Source organism: Pipistrellus hanaki (genome assembly GCF_964339955.1).
Source record: "Pipistrellus hanaki genome assembly, chromosome: 6".
In the NCBI taxonomy this organism is placed as follows: domain Eukaryota; kingdom Metazoa; phylum Chordata; class Mammalia; order Chiroptera; family Vespertilionidae; genus Pipistrellus; species Pipistrellus hanaki.
In genome coordinates, this window is record NC_140508.1 from 41,449,121 (window position 1) to 41,469,028 (window position 19,908).

The window sequence follows — 19,908 nt, forward strand, 5'->3', positions numbered from 1 at the left end:
GGGGGGGGGGGGCAATCAAGCTGGGTGACCGACCAAGTCCCTGGCTTTCTTCAAAACTAGGCAGGTGGAGAGGCCGGCAGAGGCCGGCAGAGTACCCCAGCGGTGCTCAGTGTTCTGGCTGCCTCTCCGACTCGGCCCCTGAACCAGGTGTCCACGCTCTTTGGGGTGGGGGTCTTCTCTTCCCTCCCCCAAGACTGACCATTCCTGCCCGTGGACGACTGACTTGCCCCCAGCACAGCCACCCCATTGGGGTCACCCTGCTGCCCCACTCCCCACTTTCCATTCTAGGCACTGGGCTTGGGGCTCTAAGGGAAGGCTCTCCTGTACCTTCATCTCCCCCCACCATCACCACCACCGAAGAGGCCAGCTGAGGGTGGGAAGGACACTAACAAACTCCAACTCTCCCCCCACTCTGGCGCAAATTGCTCTTTGTCAGCCAAAAAGTTAAGGGCGGTCAGTTCCTTGCCAGCTCTGCCAACCAACCTGGCATTTTCGGTTTTTTAACAACGTTCACATGGAGGCCGGACTGCTTCCATCTCACCACCTGGACAACTTTTTTTTTTTTTTTTTAACTTTCCTAGATCCAACCGAAATCGAAATGTGTCCATGAGTTTCTGAGCTGAGAGGCCGAAGGGAGTTCCTGGAGCTTTGGTTTTAGTCTTCCTCACCCAGTGCTCAACTGGCCCCAGCTTCCAAGCAGAGGGACACGGAAGCTAATGGAGATATCAAACAGAGCCACCATTGGGAAGACGCCCTTTTTCCACCACCAGCACCCGCCGTCCATCTGCAAGTGTAATCGCAAAGCCTTGTGGCGCCTTCATCACCAGGGGCTCCGAAAAAAAAGGGGGAGAAAATTCTGTTCCGTTCAAAGGCACCCTCTATTATCATGTATAATTTGTATATAGCAACATAAGAATTTCTCCCTCCTCTTGGAATCCCCCCACCCCCACCCCCGCGCAATATTTAAACAGCATTTGTCGTCAGATTCGTACAAACGCTTGAGGCCTTTCTGGAAACCTATTTCCATTCAAAGGCTAGAAAATTGCTCTCCTTCCTTTAAAAAAAAAAAGGGGGGGGGGGGGAGCAGGCGCAGCAGCGGCAGCTAGGACGGACAACAACAACAAAAAAACTTTCTCCTCATAATCCTGGCTCACAGAATGACAAAGAAAAGATATTGACTTACCCCGGAACGGATGATGTGTTTGATAAGGGGGGGACTTTTTTGAAGATTTCTGTTCGGGAGCTGCACAGACAGCTGCAATTCATGGGCGATGCTGATTGCCAGAAACGCTATAGATTGGCATGGGGTCTGCGGCTCACAGATCCTGATCAATACCCCTACACTCACACGCCAGATGGTTTGGGGAAGGACAAAAATAAAATAGTCCAAATCAGCCCACCATTATGTCTTTTTGTAGTGCTCCGATCAACCTAGCTATAGCACAAATGTGTTCTGCCCGACACAAAACCTTCGCCAGCATTCTGAACATTTGGGTGGAAATTAGCAGCCCTCCTCTTCCCGAGGTTTGGGTTGTGGTTACTGTTGTTTGGAGAAAACAAAGCTGTTGGGCCCCTCATCCAGACTGGGTTTACTTGTGGGCTGTTTATTTTTGTGTGTGTGAATAATTTATAGGGTCTCTGTTTTAATTGAACGTCCACTGCTTTCTCCCTATCAGAGCCTAAAAATAATTTAATGTGAAAACACATATGAAAAGTATAAAAATTTCCAGTCTTCTGCAATGGCTAGCTCAAGTTCAGATTTTTTTTTCCTTTTACAATACAAGAGGTTTTACATGTGTTTTCAAAGCTGCATTTTATGTAAAGGCTTCTTTGACCCATTTAAGTGTTTGATCTGAAAGAATATCAGACCTGTGGATGTGGCACACGGAGAAATGGAGATCCTGCCCCTGATAAAATGGCTAGTGCAACTGTTTGTCCAGATTCTACTAGTCATGAACTAGCTCTCCTGCTACCACAGTTCTGTATAGTCTATTTGCCAATCAAATGCCAAGAGGAAGGGGGAACAAGCATGTAATTTCAAATTAAAAGAAAAAACCCTGAGTCGAAGAACTTGTGAAGCCTAGTGTATATGTCCTAAACAAGGGGCAGTTAGAAAGCATTTTTATTTTCTTAAAGAACAATAGAAAAAGAAACATCAAAGATATGTTAAAACGTATTTGAAAACCTTATTAGTACTGATGCTCTTAAAATGATCTTCAAGTAGATAATAAATATTCTTCCTTTTTTTTAAAAAAAAAAAGGAAAAAGGGCATGCAAACCTAAATCAGTAGAAAATTAGGAGGCCGACTAAAATACATCCATTAATTTTCCTTTTAAGTGGGTTTTGGTTTGAAATATAAAACCTCAAACCACCATTAGAAAAAACAACGTGAAAAATCTGCTTTAATCTACTCCGATGAAATTATACACAAAGAAGCCAATACTATTTCATGATTTCCCTGAGATCGCCAATATTGATCGAGCGAAGGGGGAGCTATGGTGGGAGAGAGGGAGGAGAAAGGGAGGAGGGAGGGAGGGAGCCAGGCAGCGAGAATATGCAACTCACCTTTCAACTCCCCACTACTCGACTGCTCCCAGGCACACCGAAATGCAATTCCTAGGATATTTATCTTGATAGCCTGGTAGATGAGTTTATCCTTTTGAAAAATTATTTAAATGGCAACTTATATATTTAGTTTTCTGTATAGAGGCACTGCCTATCAATGTCCGAGCCTGGGGTCACTGGCCAGTCTTTGAGGCTGAAGCCGGGAAAGAGAAGGCTGCTTCAGCACCAGGGCAGACCAGACAGATTCCTTCCCCTAGCTTGCATTCTTATTACCTTTTGTTCAATTCCATGTCTATTTCGAATAATAACTGTTTCAAATTATCCCAAGTGTCCAGCTGCCATATATAAGGTGGGGTGTGGGGAGAGAGACCATAGGAGAAGGTGAGGGGGAGAGAAAAGGCAGAGAAACAGAAAACTGAATTGTTTCACCTGTCTGGTTTTTGTGACATTACAATAGCGAGCATCCAGAAAAGTGTGTCGACAATCCACTTTCTTACCCAGGCTTTGATATTACAGCGAGAAGCAGCTATTTGAAATAATAACCGGTAAGGCATTGTCCGGAGCTCAATGGTAGACCTGTAACATCACTGTACATTTCATGTGACAGAATTGAGTGGGATGGGGTGGACTCAGGAGGCTCTGTAGCCAGAAGAGAGGAGGGCAGCCCTGAAAGGTCAGGGGGACTAAGACCTATTTTTCAACCCTTTCTCAAGCCCCTGGAAGGCGCATACAGTATGCCAGACTGTGCCCTTGTTTCCCTAGCAAGTTTTCTCTAACAGCTGGAAGTGGTTGGAGGGGGCTGTCTTAAGGAGACCCCCTGCTCTTCTTTCTGACAGCTGATCAAAAGAAAATAGGTCACGCTTCTCAAACTTATGTCCACCCTGTCCTTAATTACTGTCTCTTTAAACAAAGGCAACATCTGCGCAACCTCAGCTAGCTTGAATCTTCTGGAGGCAAACAGAGGGCGCAACCTGCTTTGGAAGAATCTGCTACTTTTAATGCTTTCCGTGTCCGGTGGTGGCTCTGTTGGCTATCACCTCTCTCCCTGCTCCCACCCGGGTCGCAGAAATCTCCACCTTCTCTCGACCCCACTCCGGGGTTACCAAATAACGGAAATTCTAGGTAAAAAGAAGGTGTACTTTTTAAAGCTGCGGCTTGAGAGCGTTCTAGAACTTGCCCGGGTTCGGGTCTTTTCAGAGACAAGATTTGGGATATGCCAATGTCTGCCAAGGCTTCATGGTAGCTACTACAGCCCTAATCCGGGGTGTTCCTCTCCCGGGATTCGAGAGAAGTGTGTGTGTGCGCGCGCGTGCGTGTGTGTTTGGGGAAAGATCCACGGGTGTCGTCCAAGACTGTTTACATACTCCCTGCCCCCAAGAGAAGTTTGCTTGCTTTAGGCAACAATCTTGCCGTAACACCCATCCCCACCCCCACACAATCGACAATTTTTTTAAAATTAACAAGTCTCCAATGAGGCAAGCATTTGGCCACATTGAAACCCAAGCTCTTGGAGTTCTAGCTTTGTTTTGCAATCTAGCAGGGCCCTTCTGAAGCCTCATAACAGGGAGATTTATGGGCTCTCCCGATAATTAAATGATATTATTGTGTTAACTTTGCATGCCCTACCATGGGCCGAGCCGCCTGTGGGCTTGGTGCATCCGCCTGCCGCGGCTCACAGGCGGCGAGGGCGCTGGAGTTCCTCTCGGGCGGTGGATTAAGCACGCCCCAGTCTCGGGAATTTGCCCCGCATTGGAGAACATTAGAAAAAACATTTGCGCCCGCATTTTAAAATGCTAAAAAAAAACGACTGGCTCCCTGCGAGGGACGCTTGGGAAGTGGCTTGCTGAGACCTGTGTTTGTTTTTACACCAGCAAGTAGCGGAGTCCTTTCCTCCCAGCTTTCTAGGCTGGAGAAAAGCTCTGGGGTGAAGCGAAAGGAACCTAAGCAAGGCCCTTTCCCCCCCAGGTCGCAGCTGCTGAGGGGGGAGAGGGGAGAGACACAACTCGGCATCTTTAACATAATTTCTGTTCCCGGCTCACACACTTGCCTCTCTCTTCCTCTTCTACCCCTTCTTTCCCTCCCTCCCTCCCTCCCTCTCTTTGACGTTTGATGCCAGTGGCAGAGGAGAGAAAAAAAAGACAGAGCCGTCAGCCAAACCTGAAACGCGCAGCCCCGCCTCCTCCTCAGCCATTGGTGGATGTGCGCAGGAGGCCCGCCCCCCAGGCCAGCCGCGGCTTCGGAGTGGCTGCTTGCGGCGCTCATCGGCTGCCGCCCCGCCCCGGGTCCGGGAGGGTAGGTTGGCTGCCACGGCCAGCGGCAGAGCCCTTCTGGACAGCTCCCGCTCACCCAAACAGAAGCCGTCCGCACCGGAGCGGGCTGGGACGACATGGCTAGGCTGCGCGCCGGCCCGAGCGGCGGGGCTCGGTGATCCCTCCCTCCCTCCCTCTCCGCCCCCTCTCCTCTCCTCTCCCGCACGCACGCCCCGCCGCCCCCACCCCGCCCCCACCCACCCCGGGCGCGCCCTCCCGCAGCCCGGGGCGCACACCGCACGCACGCTCGCTCCCCCTGCACACACTCACGCAGCCCGGTGCCCTCCCCTGCTCCCCGCGGCGGAGCTCCGCCACCCGCGCCCCGCCAGCCCGCCGGCCGCCCCCGCCGCCCCCGTGCCCCGATGGACTGAATGAAGGCTGCCTACACCGCCTATCGATGCCTCACCAAAGAACTAGAAGGCTGCGCCATGAACCCGGAGCTGACAATGGAAAGTCTGGGCACTTTGCACGGCGGGCCGGCCGGCGGCGGCAGCGGCGGGGGCGGCGGCGGGGGCGGCGGGGGCGGCGGCGGGGGCCCGGGCCATGAGCAGGAGCTGCTGGCCAGCCCCAGTCCCCACCACGCGGGCCGCGGCGCCGCCGCCGGCTCCCTGCGGGGCCCGCCGCCGCCGCCGCCGCCAGCGGCTCATCAGGAGCTGGGCACGGCGGCGGCAGCGGCGGCGGCGGCGGCGGCGTCGCGCTCGGCCATGGTCACTAGCATGGCCTCGATCCTGGACGGCGGCGGCGACTACCGGCCCGAGCTCTCGATCCCGCTCCACCACGCCATGAGCATGTCCTGCGACTCGTCCCCGCCCGGCATGGGCATGAGCAACACCTACACCACGCTGACGCCGCTCCAGCCGCTGCCGCCCATCTCCACCGTGTCGGACAAGTTCCACCACCCGCACCCGCACCACCACCACCCGCACCACCATCACCACCACCACCACCACCACCAGCGCCTGTCGGGCAACGTCAGCGGCAGCTTCACCCTCATGCGCGACGAGCGCGGGCTCCCGGCCATGAACAACCTCTACGGCCCCTACAAGGAGATGCCGGGCATGAGCCAGAGCCTGTCCCCGCTGGGCGCCACGCCGCTGGGCAACGGGCTGGGGGGCCTGCACAACGCGCAGCAGAGCCTGCCCAACTACGGGCCGCCGGGCCACGACAAAATGCTCAGCCCCAACTTCGATGCGCACCACACTGCCATGCTGACCCGCGGGGAGCAGCACCTGTCCCGGGGCCTGGGCACCCCGCCCGCGGCCATGATGTCGCACCTCAACGGCCTGCACCACCCGGGGCACGCTCAGTCCCACGGGCCGGTGCTGGCGCCCAGCCGCGAACGCCCACCCTCGTCCTCGTCGGGCTCGCAGGTGGCCACCTCCGGCCAGCTGGAGGAGATCAACACCAAAGAGGTGGCCCAGCGCATCACCGCCGAGCTGAAGCGCTACAGCATTCCGCAGGCCATCTTCGCGCAGAGGGTGCTGTGCCGGTCTCAGGGGACCCTCTCCGACCTGCTCCGGAACCCCAAGCCGTGGAGTAAACTCAAGTCTGGCAGGGAGACCTTCCGCAGGATGTGGAAGTGGCTGCAGGAGCCGGAGTTCCAGCGCATGTCCGCCTTGCGCCTGGCAGGTAAGCCCGGAGAGTCACCTGGAGCGATGCTGCCACTGGGGAGAGGACTCCTCCGGGGTACTTGTGGCCCCGGGTCAGCACGCCTAGCACTTCTCTGGGTTCTATCCCCTGCACACTTCCTGCTCTTGACTTTATTTCTTGTTCCACCTCCTCTTTCTCTATTCCTCCTCTCCTTTCTGCTCTCCCTTCTTCTGTTTTTCTTCTTTTCCTTCCTCCTCGGCTACAGCTTTGATCTACCGACACCCCCCCCCCCCCCCGCCCTACACACACACACACACACGTTTCATTTGCCTCCCTCAATGTGTCAATGTTGCCCTCTCTTTCCGAGGTGAGCTGGACTGCTTGGTATTCACTAGGAGCCCTCTTTTTCCAGGATTCACAGAGAAGGATTCACAGAGACCAGGTGTTACCCTTGTGCAAAAACCCTGTGCATTGAACACTTGCTTAAACAATACATTCCAGTTTTCCAGGCTGCCTGGTCTCTCTGTATGGAATCGGTTGAGGGGCTTCGCTCTTCAGAAGAGAAAAAGATCTCTCTGTTCTCCTACCTACTATATAAGGCAAACTTCTTTGGTTATTGGCAGGAGTTGCAGCCTTGCCCGCACCGGGAACTGGTGGCTAGACTGTAACAGCGCTTCCTGAGCCCTTCTTCGGCCTTGGCGTTGGCGCAGGGACTTTCTGAGCCAAAGAGCCGACTTGGGCTAGCTTCCGTGTCACTGTCCACAGCGAGGAGAGGGTGAAAGGATGAGGGTGTGCACTGCCACATTAACCTCCTGGAGAATGGGGGGCGGGGGGGGGCAGGGAGGAAGAGAAACTAAGAATGGAGAGCGCCGCGCCTCACTTGCCAACAACCCTTGCCGGGCTCCTAGCGTTTGCTGGGATTTGCGAAGGCTTGGCTGGGCTCGGGGAGAGAGGTTAGGCGATCTCAGGGAAGAGGTGCTGCGAAATTAAGATGCAGGTTAGTTAATGCATCTTGGCCGCGGGCTACAGGCTCCGCCTTTGCATTAAGCGGACGCTGATTGTGCGCGTCGCGCCGTGGCGGGGAGGGCCGGCGACCGGCGGGAGGGGACGAGCGGATGCGCTGGTTACATTGTTCTGGAGCTGCCTTGGCTCTTTGTGCCTCCTCTAGTGGCGGAGCCGCGAGGTACAGCCCTCTATTGTTCTAGGAGCACAGACACCTCCTGCGTGGGCGGCGGGAGCTGGAGAGGAAAACGCAGCAGTGGCTGCGCCTTTCTCGCTGTTGCGCGCTTTTGTGCGCGCAGAGCCAGCGAGGTGCGCGTGGCAATCGCGCTGTTCTTAGGAACCAGCCCCGGGGGGCCCATAGGGTGTAAGGATCCAGGCACCCCATTGGGGAAGACACACTGTACACTATTGCAAACGGGGTTGGGCAGCTTCTCTTGGACCGGAGCGATCTCTCGGGCCCGCGGGCCATCAGGGGATTAAGTAGTAGTGGCGTTGATTTCCACTGGCGGGGACAGCGGGACTCACGCGGTTCTGGGGGTTCTGAGCCAGCCGCACACAACGAACTTCCGGAGGGGAAAGCACGGCTTCCTCTCGGGCGTCCCGGGCTTCCCTCGAACCGCCCAGCCTGCCTTATGGGGGGCACTCTACCGATACCGGACCGGGCTGGGAGACGTGACAGACAGCATTTCACCCAGGCTTGGGGAGGGGGTGTTTCCCATCTGATCACCTCAGCCTTTGCCTCCAACGGCCCCCGCAATGTTGATCTGGGAAGATAAAAAGAAAACTAGCTTTGCCCCAAAGAGCTTCTTCAAATCCGCGAGCGCCAAGTACTTTTGCTTGGATTTAGAAGTCTGCTTTATCTCTCTCTAGCTTAGTCTTCCTCCTCTCCTACATTTTTCTCTGATTTGCTCTTGGTTCCTAGCAAAGATTAAGCAGTGAATAGAGAACAGCGGTGAGATACAAATTGGAGGCTTACTGACAATTCCCAGTAAGTTCAATAAACAGCGTTGTTCCCTTTTGTTTTAACACACACACACCCCCCCCCCCCCCCCAGTCTCTCTCCTGAGAGCTCTAGCGTGTGCTAGCTTCCTGGACAGGAACTTGGTAGCTGGTCTTTGGGGGGTACAGGCTGGATGACAGCTATTCCATCCCAGCCCATCTCAGAGTACTGTCGCCCCCTCACGCCTATGGAGCAAAGGACAGAGCTAGAAGAAAAGTAGAAGAAGAAGGAAGAAGAAGAAGAAGAAGAAGAAGAAGAAGAAGAAGAAGAAGAAGAAGAAGAAGAAGAAGAAGAAGAAGAAGAAGAGAAGAAAGGGGGGGGGGGTAGCAAAGCACTGCCTTCCTGCCTATGTATCTGAAAATAGTGTGGCAAGTCATGTTTTACTGTTAGCACTCTGAAATGACCCCAAGCTTGCTCGGTTGAAGGATAAGTATGGCAATTCTGCAGGGACCCCACCACGGAGAGTCCCAGGATGACTCGAAAGTCCCAGGATGACTCCTCTGGGGCTTTTAGGAGGAGCCCCAAAACTGCCACTGAAACTGCCTTCTTCAGAGAGTGGGAAATTCCTGCTGAATGCTTCGCTCAAACATTCAAATTTGCTCTGTTTTATTACCCCAAGTTGAAAAGGGACAAGAGCCTTAGCCTTTTTATCTGGTCATTTTATCAGCAACTACAAGCATGTTGAGTGGTCATTATTACATAGAAGGCTTTTCAGTTTGGGGTTGGTAGATCAGTCTCTTCAGACACTGACACAGAAGCTGGGCTGGTAAGTAGGTATTATGTACTCGGGAGCATGAGGGGACTGGAGCAAATGGAGAAGAAAAGCTGAGGCCTTTACCGCCAGGAGTATCGATCGATCGATTGGAATCCCCACTGGGCTGGGCCATTGCTGAGGGCCCACACTGTTGGGCTCCGGTTCCAGGGGTTAAACAATTCTAGTAGCTCCACAAGGCTGCTGGGCCTTGTCTCCCAGCCCTGTGCCTAGAAGTGGTGCCGCCACCCCCACTCTTGCTCCAGACCAGGTTGGCACTATCTATTTATCTACCTACCTACCTACCTACCTACCTATCTCCTTTTAGATTCTCTTTCTCTTTCTCATTTTGGGCCCCTCGGAGTCTTGCCAGAGGCCCAAGCAGACAGGGGTTTGAGGGAGTTAAGAATTAAGATGTCTGATATGGACCATTGCCTGCAAACCTCACCCTTAGGTGAAGCACCCTGTCACAACAAAAGCAGGTCCTTCCTCTCCCCCTGCCCACCTCCTCGGTGTGCACAGCTCAAGGTAGCATTTCAAGAGGGAAGGGAGAAGACGTCAGGAAACTCAGATTGCCCAGCACCAGGCTTCAGAGAAATGGCCTCCAAGTGTGAGATTTCGTTTGGAAAGGGTGGCAGAGGCAGCAACTGCCCCCAGCTGGGCCTTTTCAGGGGTTTCCCACTGCTGGCTCCCGCAGGGCAGTTTTTATGAATTGTGGCGGAGCCTGGGAGGACACACTCCCACGGGTTCGAGAGCCAACACTCTCCAACTTGCCTGGGAAAATCCTCTAAACCAAGGCACAAACAAGAACAAAGAGGGAGAGAACCCAGACAAGAACCTGGACGGTGTCCCACCCAGGAAAATCGGGCCTCAGTGGCAGGAGTGTTGCCTCCGACGCCCAGAAGACAAAGCAGAGCCCGCAGCCCTGGACAACATACGCTGTAACCCAGGCTCCGGTGGTCGGCTAGGAATCCGCCTTCCGTCCGAGACATGGACAGACTCCGGACCTCTTCGGGCAGCAACTCCCAGCGGCCAATCTGGAGCCAACTCTGTTCCCGCAGCAGAGGGCACTTAACCAGCGCCACCAGATGCCACCGGGGCCACCGGCAGAGCACCAACCATGTGCCCGTCTCCCTCTAAGAGGGGCGGGAGTCTTAGGGTACACCTCCGACAGGCACCTCCTAAATCAAGGAGAGCGAGGGGGGCCTTCATTCTCAGACCTCTCCCCACTCCACACGCCTCACCCCAAGGCTCCCTGCCCGTCTCAGCCCCGCTCTCACTAGTTTAGTTCAGGATCGTGGCCATAGGCAACCAGGTCGGTAGGGAACACGCGATATTTTCGCCTGCTGGATGGTCGGATTAATAATTGAAAAGCTCTCGCTCCTGTCCTTGCTTGGTCAACCCCGAGTGCCGGTAGAACACCTCCCTCACACGCATTACGGCGGACGGGAGCGGCCCCAGGAGGCGGCAGGCGAGGAGGGTAGCGAAGCCGCTCAGAGACGCAGCCCAGGCCCGCCGGCGCCCGGGACGAGAGAGGCTGCGCATTTATTTTTATTCCAGGCTTTCCACTGTGTGGTTATGTCACTTTCTCAAACAAATGTGTATATGGAGAGAGATCGATGCTGATAATGTTTAGAAGATTAAAAGAGCATTAATGCTGGCAACAATAACGTAAACGTGTGGACCCAGATTTCATTGATCTGGAACCTGATCCGGCGCGTTTCCAGTAAGCCCGGCCGTTCCCAGCAGAGCGCTCGCCCGCCCGGGCTCCCGGCGCTCCCCGCCGCGCTGCTTCCCTAGCTCCTGGCGGGTTCTCGGGTCCTTCCGCAGCTCCTCCCCGGAGCGGCCCCAGATATCCGAGGCTTTCTCTGGCCCCAGGACTGCCCGCCTGCTTCTCCAGCTCCCCAGCGCGCACACACCGCTTCCTGCGTTTTCTGTGCTCTCGCTCCCAACGCTGGCTCTGCAGGTGGCTGGGTGTGGGCTTTGCACCATGCCTCCCAGCTTCCTTGTCCTGGAGGAGTCCTCTCCTCCTCCCCCAGACCCCTACATCTGCTCCAGCAGGGCCCTGGGCAACTTCCTTCCTCCATTGAAACCATCTAGGAAATTCAGGCACCCCCTCCATATTCCGGAATAACCAGACCCTACGTTGGAAATGTCTCTAAAGCTGCTGCCTCTGCCATTCTTTCCAAATGAAATCTCGCACTTGGAGGCCATTTCTCTGAAGCTTAGTTTCTCTAACCCCGCCGCTTCCTGATCCGTGGGCCCCTCTCATCCTTGACTGCTGTTCTCATTAAAAGAGAGACCTCATTCGCATTAAATGTCTCCATTCGCAGGCTTTGCACACAGACGCATTAGTTGGACAATTAAATGCAGCCTGATGACAAAGGCCTGGGCTTCATCCCTCAGAAATGTCTGCTCCGCAGCAGGCTAATTAGACCAACCTGGGAAGAGTCTTGTTTCCCACCCAGGCTAGGGCGGGAAGGTAAGAAAACCAGACTGGAAGACCTCCCGGCCGCATCCTCCTCTTCCCTCCAGCAGGGGAGAACTGGGGCTCTCCTCTAGCCAGGCAGGGAGGTTTGCCCTGGGTAACCGGGCCTGACCAGAAAAGAAAGAACATCTGAGCTCTGCCTTCCTGCCCACACCCTGCTACGGCTCCCCTGCCAAACGCTAGGTTATTCTCCCAGAAGGAACAGTAAAGGTGAATTTGACTAGAATGAAGGAAAGAGATGAGATATGGTGAAGGTGAGACGAGAGCTTAATTGTCCTGGCTTTTTTAAATTATAGCTCCAATTGGTGAAAGCTAAGCTTTTCCTCTCAGAGAAGGTCTCAATCCAGAAGGAAAGGGATTTTCTTTCCTTCTCCAAGAATGGAATGAGAAAAAGGAGGAAGGAAAGGAGTGTGGGGGAGAATTGTTCTGCTTGGAGTTGTGACAAAGGATCAATGGATTTTTCTTCTGTCCCCCCCTGATGGGGGTCATCTTCCCACCAGTAGCATCTGTTTGAGAAGGGAGCTTTGATATAGCTTCTTGATTCCCAGTCAGGATGTGCCCTTACCCCACTCCTGAAAACTACGGTGAAGTAGGTCAGGTGATCAGTGGTCAGAGACAGAAACTGAAGGTGGGTGCTTTCCTTCGGTTAGGAAGACAATTGCCCCTCCCCACAAACCCCACAATAAGGACCCCTATAGTCCCTTTCTCTGAGGGTTGAATGGCATTTTGGAGAGTGGGATCTTAGACACTCCCCCACCCCTATCTTAGAATCCCAAAACAGGGTGAGGATCCTGGTGAGTGGTGAGGGTGGGACAGAGGGGAAACTGATTCTTCCAGATTCTCTGTGTCTCCAAGAGGAGACTGCCCCACTCCCCTCTTGAGCCAGGTCTGCACAGAGGCAACAGGGACCTGCCCCTCATGGCTTACCTTCCCCACCTCCAGCCTGAACCTTAAAAGATCGAGAATGAGAACCAGCTTCTCCTGCTGTTTCAACCCCAAACTTCATTTTAGGGTCACCTGTTGGTTTTCTAGCCATTAGAACCTTTCCTAAAGTAAGATTAGAGGAAGAGGTTTGAGGAATTCTCAGGAAGAAAGTACTGGGCCCTGCATGCTATGGCTGATGATGGTGTTGGAAGACACTGTGTTCATGAAAAATGGTATCATGTAGAGCAGTGGTTCTCAACCTTTCTAATGCCGCGACCCTTTGATACAGTTCCTCATGTTGTGGTGACCTCCAACCATAAAATTATTTTCGTTGCTCCTTCATAACTGTAATTTTGCTACTGTTATGAATCATAATGTAAATATGTGTGTTTTCCGATTGTCTTAAATGGTGCTAGCGGTTCTCAACCGCAGGGTGCTAGCGGTTCTCAACCTGTGGGTCAAGACCCACAGGTTGAGAATCAGTGCTGTAGAGCCTAAGACCATCGGAAAACACAGATATTTACATTATGATTCAGTAACAGTAGCAAAATTACAGTTATGAAGTAGCAACAAAAATAATTTTATGGTTGGGGGTCACCACAACATGAGGAACTGTAGCAAAGGGCCACGGCATTAGAAAGGTTGAGAATCACTGATGTAGAGAGACTCCCTGGAGGAATGAAATTCTCAGAGGAGAAGCAGAAAGATTAGTTTCTGGGTTCCTGCCAAAGGAAGGGAAATGAGGAGGGAATTAAATAGAAATAATTGCCTGGATAAAGGGCCCTGGGGAAAAGAGTGAATATTGAGGCACCCTGGGCATTCAACTTCATCAAAGACCCTCTGGATTATGTTCACCCCTGACCACTCATAGACCCTTGTTTTTCCTGACCTGGGGAAAGTCACTCCATCCAGGGGGATGCTTTTCTGGTGGGGAGAGACCATGATGAGGAAGCCCAATGGGGCCATTTATGCTGTCAGAGGCAGAGCCTGCTGAAGATGGGCTGGGGAGGGGGGCATCATCACCCCTCATCACCCAATCTGCCCCCCTAATCCACTTCAGTGACTTTGGGAAAGGTTTTTTTATTTCCATGTCTCAAGATAAAGACTGAGGAGGGAAAAAGAAAGAAAGAAAAAAAAAGCAACACCTTGCACAGGTTTTTGAGCAGACAGGAAGGGAGGAGGTAGGGAAGATGATTGAGTAACTCAGCCCACCTGATGCCTGAAAAGGTGTAGATAGGCAATGCAGAGAGGCAGGCTGCAGGGCGTGCAGATAGAGTCTCACTTGAGGGGTGGGGTTCCTAGAAGCTGTGGACATTTGTTGTGAAAAACTGCCCATGCAAATTTTCCCAGAGGGAGGGGAGACTATGCCTTCCACCTCGATGCCTCTCTCGCCATTTGAAGATCCATTACTCTTCTGTAGAGAGCAGACTTTGTTTGGGTTGGAAGCACACCTCCAATGTAATTTAATCAGCATTGGACTTTGGCTCATGTAATCAAATATACATATACTTTCTCCTGCAGGAAGAAAAATAATTTCTCTGTTACTGCTATTGACTTGAAGTCATGTAATCTCTGGGAAACATCACATTTTTAAAGGGAAAGGGAAAATTAAGGGGAAAAGAATCCGGTTTTAGTGGTTTGCCTTGTCATTGCTAAGAGAGCCAGTTACCACCTAAGAAAGGGCAGGGAGAGCTTTCTGGAGCTCACATACTTGTGCTGCTCCAATTATAGATATTTCACTTCAGATTCCTGTGTTGTCAGCCTTCCACATTTATTTTTGCAGGAAACAAGGTTGACTAGCTCACCAGACCCCAGGAATTTAGGCTGTATATTTGCACTGGGTGAACATGCTTGGAGAAACGGGTGTCTTCCATTTTTTCTATCCTGTTTGGAGAAGCCACAGGCAGCAGCAGCTGGATCCCAGTGGACAGCAAGCCCCTTCATTAAGGATGATTGGTAGCCACGCCAGCTCACTCCCCACTGTATCCCCAGGGCCTTAAGCATGGAGCTCTGCCCTAGAGCATCCCTCTAGATCAGGCTTGGACTCCCCACCCCCAGGGCGAGGCTCTGGGCTTTACCCAAGTTGAGTCTGTTAGGGAATCTGTTGTAAACACAGATCCATTGATTTGCATTTGTCAGGGAGTAAAGTTAAACCAGTGAAAAGAGAAGCCCTTACCCTTTTATGTAGGGCCAGGGAAACCTTTCATATTGATCCTATTGATCCAACCTTTCCCTTTAAGGAAACCACATAGTTAAAGACCCTCGTTCGATAGATTTACCCTTCGCACTTGTGATATTCCTTTAAGTGTTCTCATCTAGGATAGCTGGGCATTAAGCCCACACTCCAAACCAGACAAAAATGAAAAGAGAGTAGGAGGGGAGGGGTCAGGAGGCAGAATTGTGGGAAGTGAAATTGAATCAAACTGAAATGTGTAATGATTTGATTGTGGGTGCTTTTCTCATTCTTCTAAGATGACATGCAGAGATAAAGACAAAATAGATGTGTTTAGCATCTCATTTTTTTTTCCCAACCAAAGAAAACCTGTTTACATGCTACAGTAGCAACATCTGTGGAACATCATTTTCCACTGTAAAATTATTTCAATCAATCCACTAGCTTGGTTCATTTAAGCTGGTTCACTTCAAAGCAGTAATACTTCCACAAAAATTATTTTGGTTCATTTGTAGCAAATCAGGAATAGAATTGTCCTCAGAAAATGCAGTATTTGCTGGGGGCTCTGTATATGAGCATGGACACTGAGAGGGGGCTTGAAGTTGTGTGTTCTGATGGAAGTGAGTAGAGACTAGGCCAATAGTAAGGTACAACTTTCCCTACAGTGCAGTGTAGAAGGAATGGGAATTACTAAGTATTGCTCAGTCTTGCTCGTGTTTGCAAACATGAAAATGAAAGTCCTCTTTGTTTCCTGAACTGTTGGCACGATCCATTTCCTTTCTTCCTTGACCCTTTGGTTCTGTGAATAACATCCATTTGTGCCCCCCCCCCCCCAACATGGTGAAATTCCTAATTGGTTATCTCTTGGGTTGTGTTCAGATATTCATTCATCTTTGTTTTATGTGATTGAAAAATATTAATGATTCCTTAGGTGAGCTAATGTATTTATCTGCTGAGTGAGTTCAAAGGGCAGAGTTCAGCTTTGGTTCAGGTTAATTGAACAGGAAGCAGTGAGCTCTCCAGGCTGTGTTTAACTAGAGTCCCTTAAAATATCACACTCAGCAAACACACAATTTCACTGCCCTCATCCTGGAGTCTGATGTAAGAGGCACAGATCAACTTGGATTGCCTGTTTAAAACCCCAAAGCAAAGCATAGCAACTGCAACAAAACCCTAGAGTCCCCCTCAGGGAAGAAGAGTTTTCTCATTGGCTAATTGCTTTATTGGTAGCACTGACCTGCAGAGCAGCTGCAGGGGCCTGGATGAAGGCTGAGGCCTCAGAATAATGTGCTCCATTAGAACAGGGCAAGACATTTTTTGTTTACTCAATTGGAGCACCCTGCAAAGTGCCATTAACCCCAGCCCAACAGCACTCCTGCAGCAGAAGCCAAAGGTCAGGCCAGTCAGGCTGTAGGCACAGCTAGCTCTGTCCGGGTAGGAGGGAGGGAGCATCCTGCTGGCATTGCCCTCCCCAAACTTGGCCCAACCGAGTGGCCACTCCAGGGCTTTGAGCACAGCAAGCAGTTACAAAACTTGTTCACATTTCCCAATTGCTGAATCACGTTATTGATGATTAAACAATTTTGATCTAAGTACCATCAATCACATCAGAAAAGAATCCTCCCACTGACTCTTCTTTTCTATTTATGTTCTCTTCATCCCTGTGAGTTACAGTAAATAGAATTGTGCATACGCTGCTTTTTAGCAGGAATATAGTCTGGATAAGTGCTTGGATCAAGAGGAAGACAGACTTCCAAACAGGGCTGGGGGGCGGGGGGGGGGGGGTTGTTTAACAGAAAGAAGGTTGGGGTGGACTCAGCAGTTAAGGCTTCCTCCAGAGCACCTTGATCTAGAGTGCCACCTGCTGGGAGTCTTCTCACTGCAATGAGCCTTGCACCTCCCACAAGGCTCAAGTCCCTTCATCCACTTTGTTCCTAGATCTGGGACCCCATTTCTCATCATCCTGACCACTAACTATATTTTCCTAGACATTTCTTTTGGGACTTATTCCTGGTCATTTAGGACTCTAACTTCTGCCTTTTCTCATTCATTGCCAAAGAGAAATCAGCAATTCTGCTGTGTGGGGTAATAGTCTGCACCTTGAGATTATAGTCTCCTGCTTAGATGGAAAGTGCTTGGAGAAAGAGGGTCAGAGAAAGCAAAAAAATCTGTGGGAGAGGAGAGGAATGGTTATGTGTGTGAGAGAAATGGTTCAATTGATGGTGCCAGCGAGGGCTATACCAACTGTAAGGTGTTCTGAAAAGGTAAAATATTGCATGAAAGTGAGGGGGTAGGAGAGAATTAGTATGGGCAGGGAGGACATCAGGAAAGAGATGTGCCAAAGCAGCAAGCCAGAGGTGGGCTCTGTAAAAATCTCCTGGGAAGAGAAAAAGTGAACCAGGCATTTTGCAATTGCAAAGAAGTGAGCCAATGAGCTAGACAGGGAGCCTAGCTGTGGAGCTGGCTGTAGCTCTGTGGGCGGCACTCACATGGATCAGGCCCAGAGCCCCTGGCAGCCTAGCGCCTGTCGGTGGGTTGCTTAGTACTCCACGCCTGGGCGCAGGCTTCAGCACCACGAACAGCGCCACGGAGAACCCAGAGCCATGCGCTTGGAGGCTGAAATTGAGTGAGTTTTCATCTGGACCCAGAGATGGGCCCTTTAAGGGGTTAAATCCGGGCAGCACCCTGATCAGTAGCTCCAGCTTTCTAGATCTCAGTACCCCCCTTCATACCCCAGACTGAACAGAGCCTCAGATTTTTCTCTTGTGGCTCCGGTTCTCTGAGTGAGGTCAGCGATAACAAAGGGAGAGGAGGTATTGGTGAAGACAGAACAAAAGGTGCTAAAGGAACCTTTCCATACAAAGAGGAAGACCATTACCTTTTTCTGAGTGGGGGTTGGAGGGATTAAACTATTTTCACGATGTGCTGCCTTCTTCAGGCACTGATTACTGCTCTCAACATAAGATTTCAGATTTCCTCTCAAGGTTTATAGTCTGGTTGCCCTTTCTCCCCTCCCCCCCCCCCCCCCCCCCACACACACACAAATGGATACTTTCTCCCCCATCTACTTCTGATTTTTGAAAACATGGCTTTCATTATATTAAACAATACTCTCACTTTATATCAGCAAAATGTTGAAGGAAGAACCAGCTATGGTACAGCACTATCTCCAAATAATATCTAGAAACCGGTTTTGATTTCTTGAGAGTCATCCTTGATGGGGTTCTCTTTAAGAAGTATCTCTCCACAGCTGTTTTGGGGCCACTGGTTGAGTCACTGCCCCCAAGCCACACAATGGAGTGCTATGGCCTTGACCAGGGTGGGAGCTGACAGTAGGCACTGACCCCTGACTCTGGCTGCTCTGCTTTATTTGTGTTCTTATTCCAGAGAAAAGAGGCAGGTGGGTCCTTTTGGCCTATGATTGGGGACAATTCACATCTTTATGCGTTTCTAGTAAAATAGCCTTTGCTTTTCCAAAACTAATTAATATGTAAAACTCTTGCTTTATTTCAAGGAATTTTATACTTCAAACCTAATTTATTACTAAAGGGAGGTGGAGCATAGGAGCAGACAAGTGTGTCCCCTTTAAAAGAAAGTATGATAAATGAGATTTTCTTCCCTGTGACAATTCATTTTAAAATTCCATGTGGCTCTTGGATGAAAGGAAGAAAAAAATCCAGCCCAAAATTAATCTGGTAGAGTATTGATTTTTCAATGTTGAAAAAATAATTTTGTGTTTAAATATCTAAAATTTTGCTCTAAAAATGAATAGGTACATTATTTGGGAGAACATATTTGAATAGATCTAAGAACTTATTTTAGGTCTGTTTAGTAAACACTGATAAAAACAGTGTTTTGAGCCATATGATCTTTCAGTTTTCACTATCAAAATCTTTTCCAGTAAAACATGGATTTTACAGTAAGCAAAGTTTTGTTTTGTTTTTAAATTTTTTGTTTTGTTTTGTTTTGTTTTTAGCAAAGTTCTTTCTTTAAAAGTCTTTTTTTCATATGCATCACTGCATTTTATTAAAAATAAGGTAGTCCATTGATACAGATAACAGTATACAATATACAGATGATGTATTATACAGACTTGTACACCTGAAACCTATATAATTTTATTAACCAATGTCACTCCAATAAATTAAATTTAAAAATAAGGCCGTCTACTCTGCAAGCTTGTACTAAATGCATTTCTCTTCACTGAACTCAATGTGGTTTAAAAGAATATTTTGACAAGACTGCTATGTAAACAGGACCTCGCCTATAGTCTTCTTTGATTTCAAATACTAAAAAGTATGTAAAGTGAAAGAACTTTTTACTTTTCTGAAACAGTATGATAAATTCCTAATTCTAAAAGGTTTTTTAAAATCTTGGATTCAGTTGCCTCCTAATGTATGCCTGATGAACTCAGTGAATGAGTTCACTTCAGTTCATGTTCAAGGCACAAGAGTTAATTCTTTATTCACTCCCAATTCTAACCCCTCTCATCATTTTCTAAAAATTAGTCTGTAAAGGAAGAGACAGTCTTCCTATTGAAAGGCCAATCCCTTGCTGAAGCCGGTTTGGCTCAGTGGTAGAGCGTTGGTCTGCGGACTGAAAGGTCCCAGGTTCGATTCCAGTCAAGGGCATGTACGTTGGTTGTGGTGGGGGGGGGGGGGGGGGGGCGGGGTAGGAGGCAGCTGGTCAATGTTTCTCTCTCATTGACATTTCTAGCTCTCTCTCTCTCTCTCTCTCTCTCTCTCTCTCTCGCCCTTCCTCTCTGTAAAAAAAAAAAAAAAATCAATAAAAAATATATTAAAAAAAAAAAAGAAAGGCCAATTCCTTGACCTGATTCTGGGCCCCTGCCTCTCCTGCCTTCTTAGGACTCCAAGTTTTTCTGTGCTCATAAAATACTTCCCATCAGTATTTTTGTGCTCCAGTGTCTTCTGTGTGTTTTTGTTTGTTTGTTTTTTTGTTTTGGTAAATATATTTTTATTGATTTCAGAGAGTAAGAGAGAGGGAGAGAGAGATAAAAACATCAATGATGAGAGAGAATCACTGATCAGCTGCCTCCTTCCCATCCCATACTGGGATCAATTGATTGAGCCCACAACCGGGGCATG

The 19,908-nt window shown here is 50.3% G+C and overlaps 1 protein-coding gene across 1 annotated transcript in view; it reads left to right on the top strand.

Moving 5' to 3' along the window:
* Positions 1-5,246: 5,246 nt before the first annotated feature.
* Positions 5,247-19,908, top strand: part of ONECUT2 (one cut homeobox 2) — a gene marked incomplete at its 5' end in the record, with an annotated part of 57,360 nt that continues 42,698 nt past the window's right edge. The window contains one exon of the mRNA XM_084887154.1: positions 5,247-6,504. Coding sequence (XP_084743280.1) covers positions 5,247-6,504 — 1,258 coding nt within the window. The remainder of the gene's footprint in view (positions 6,505-19,908) is intronic.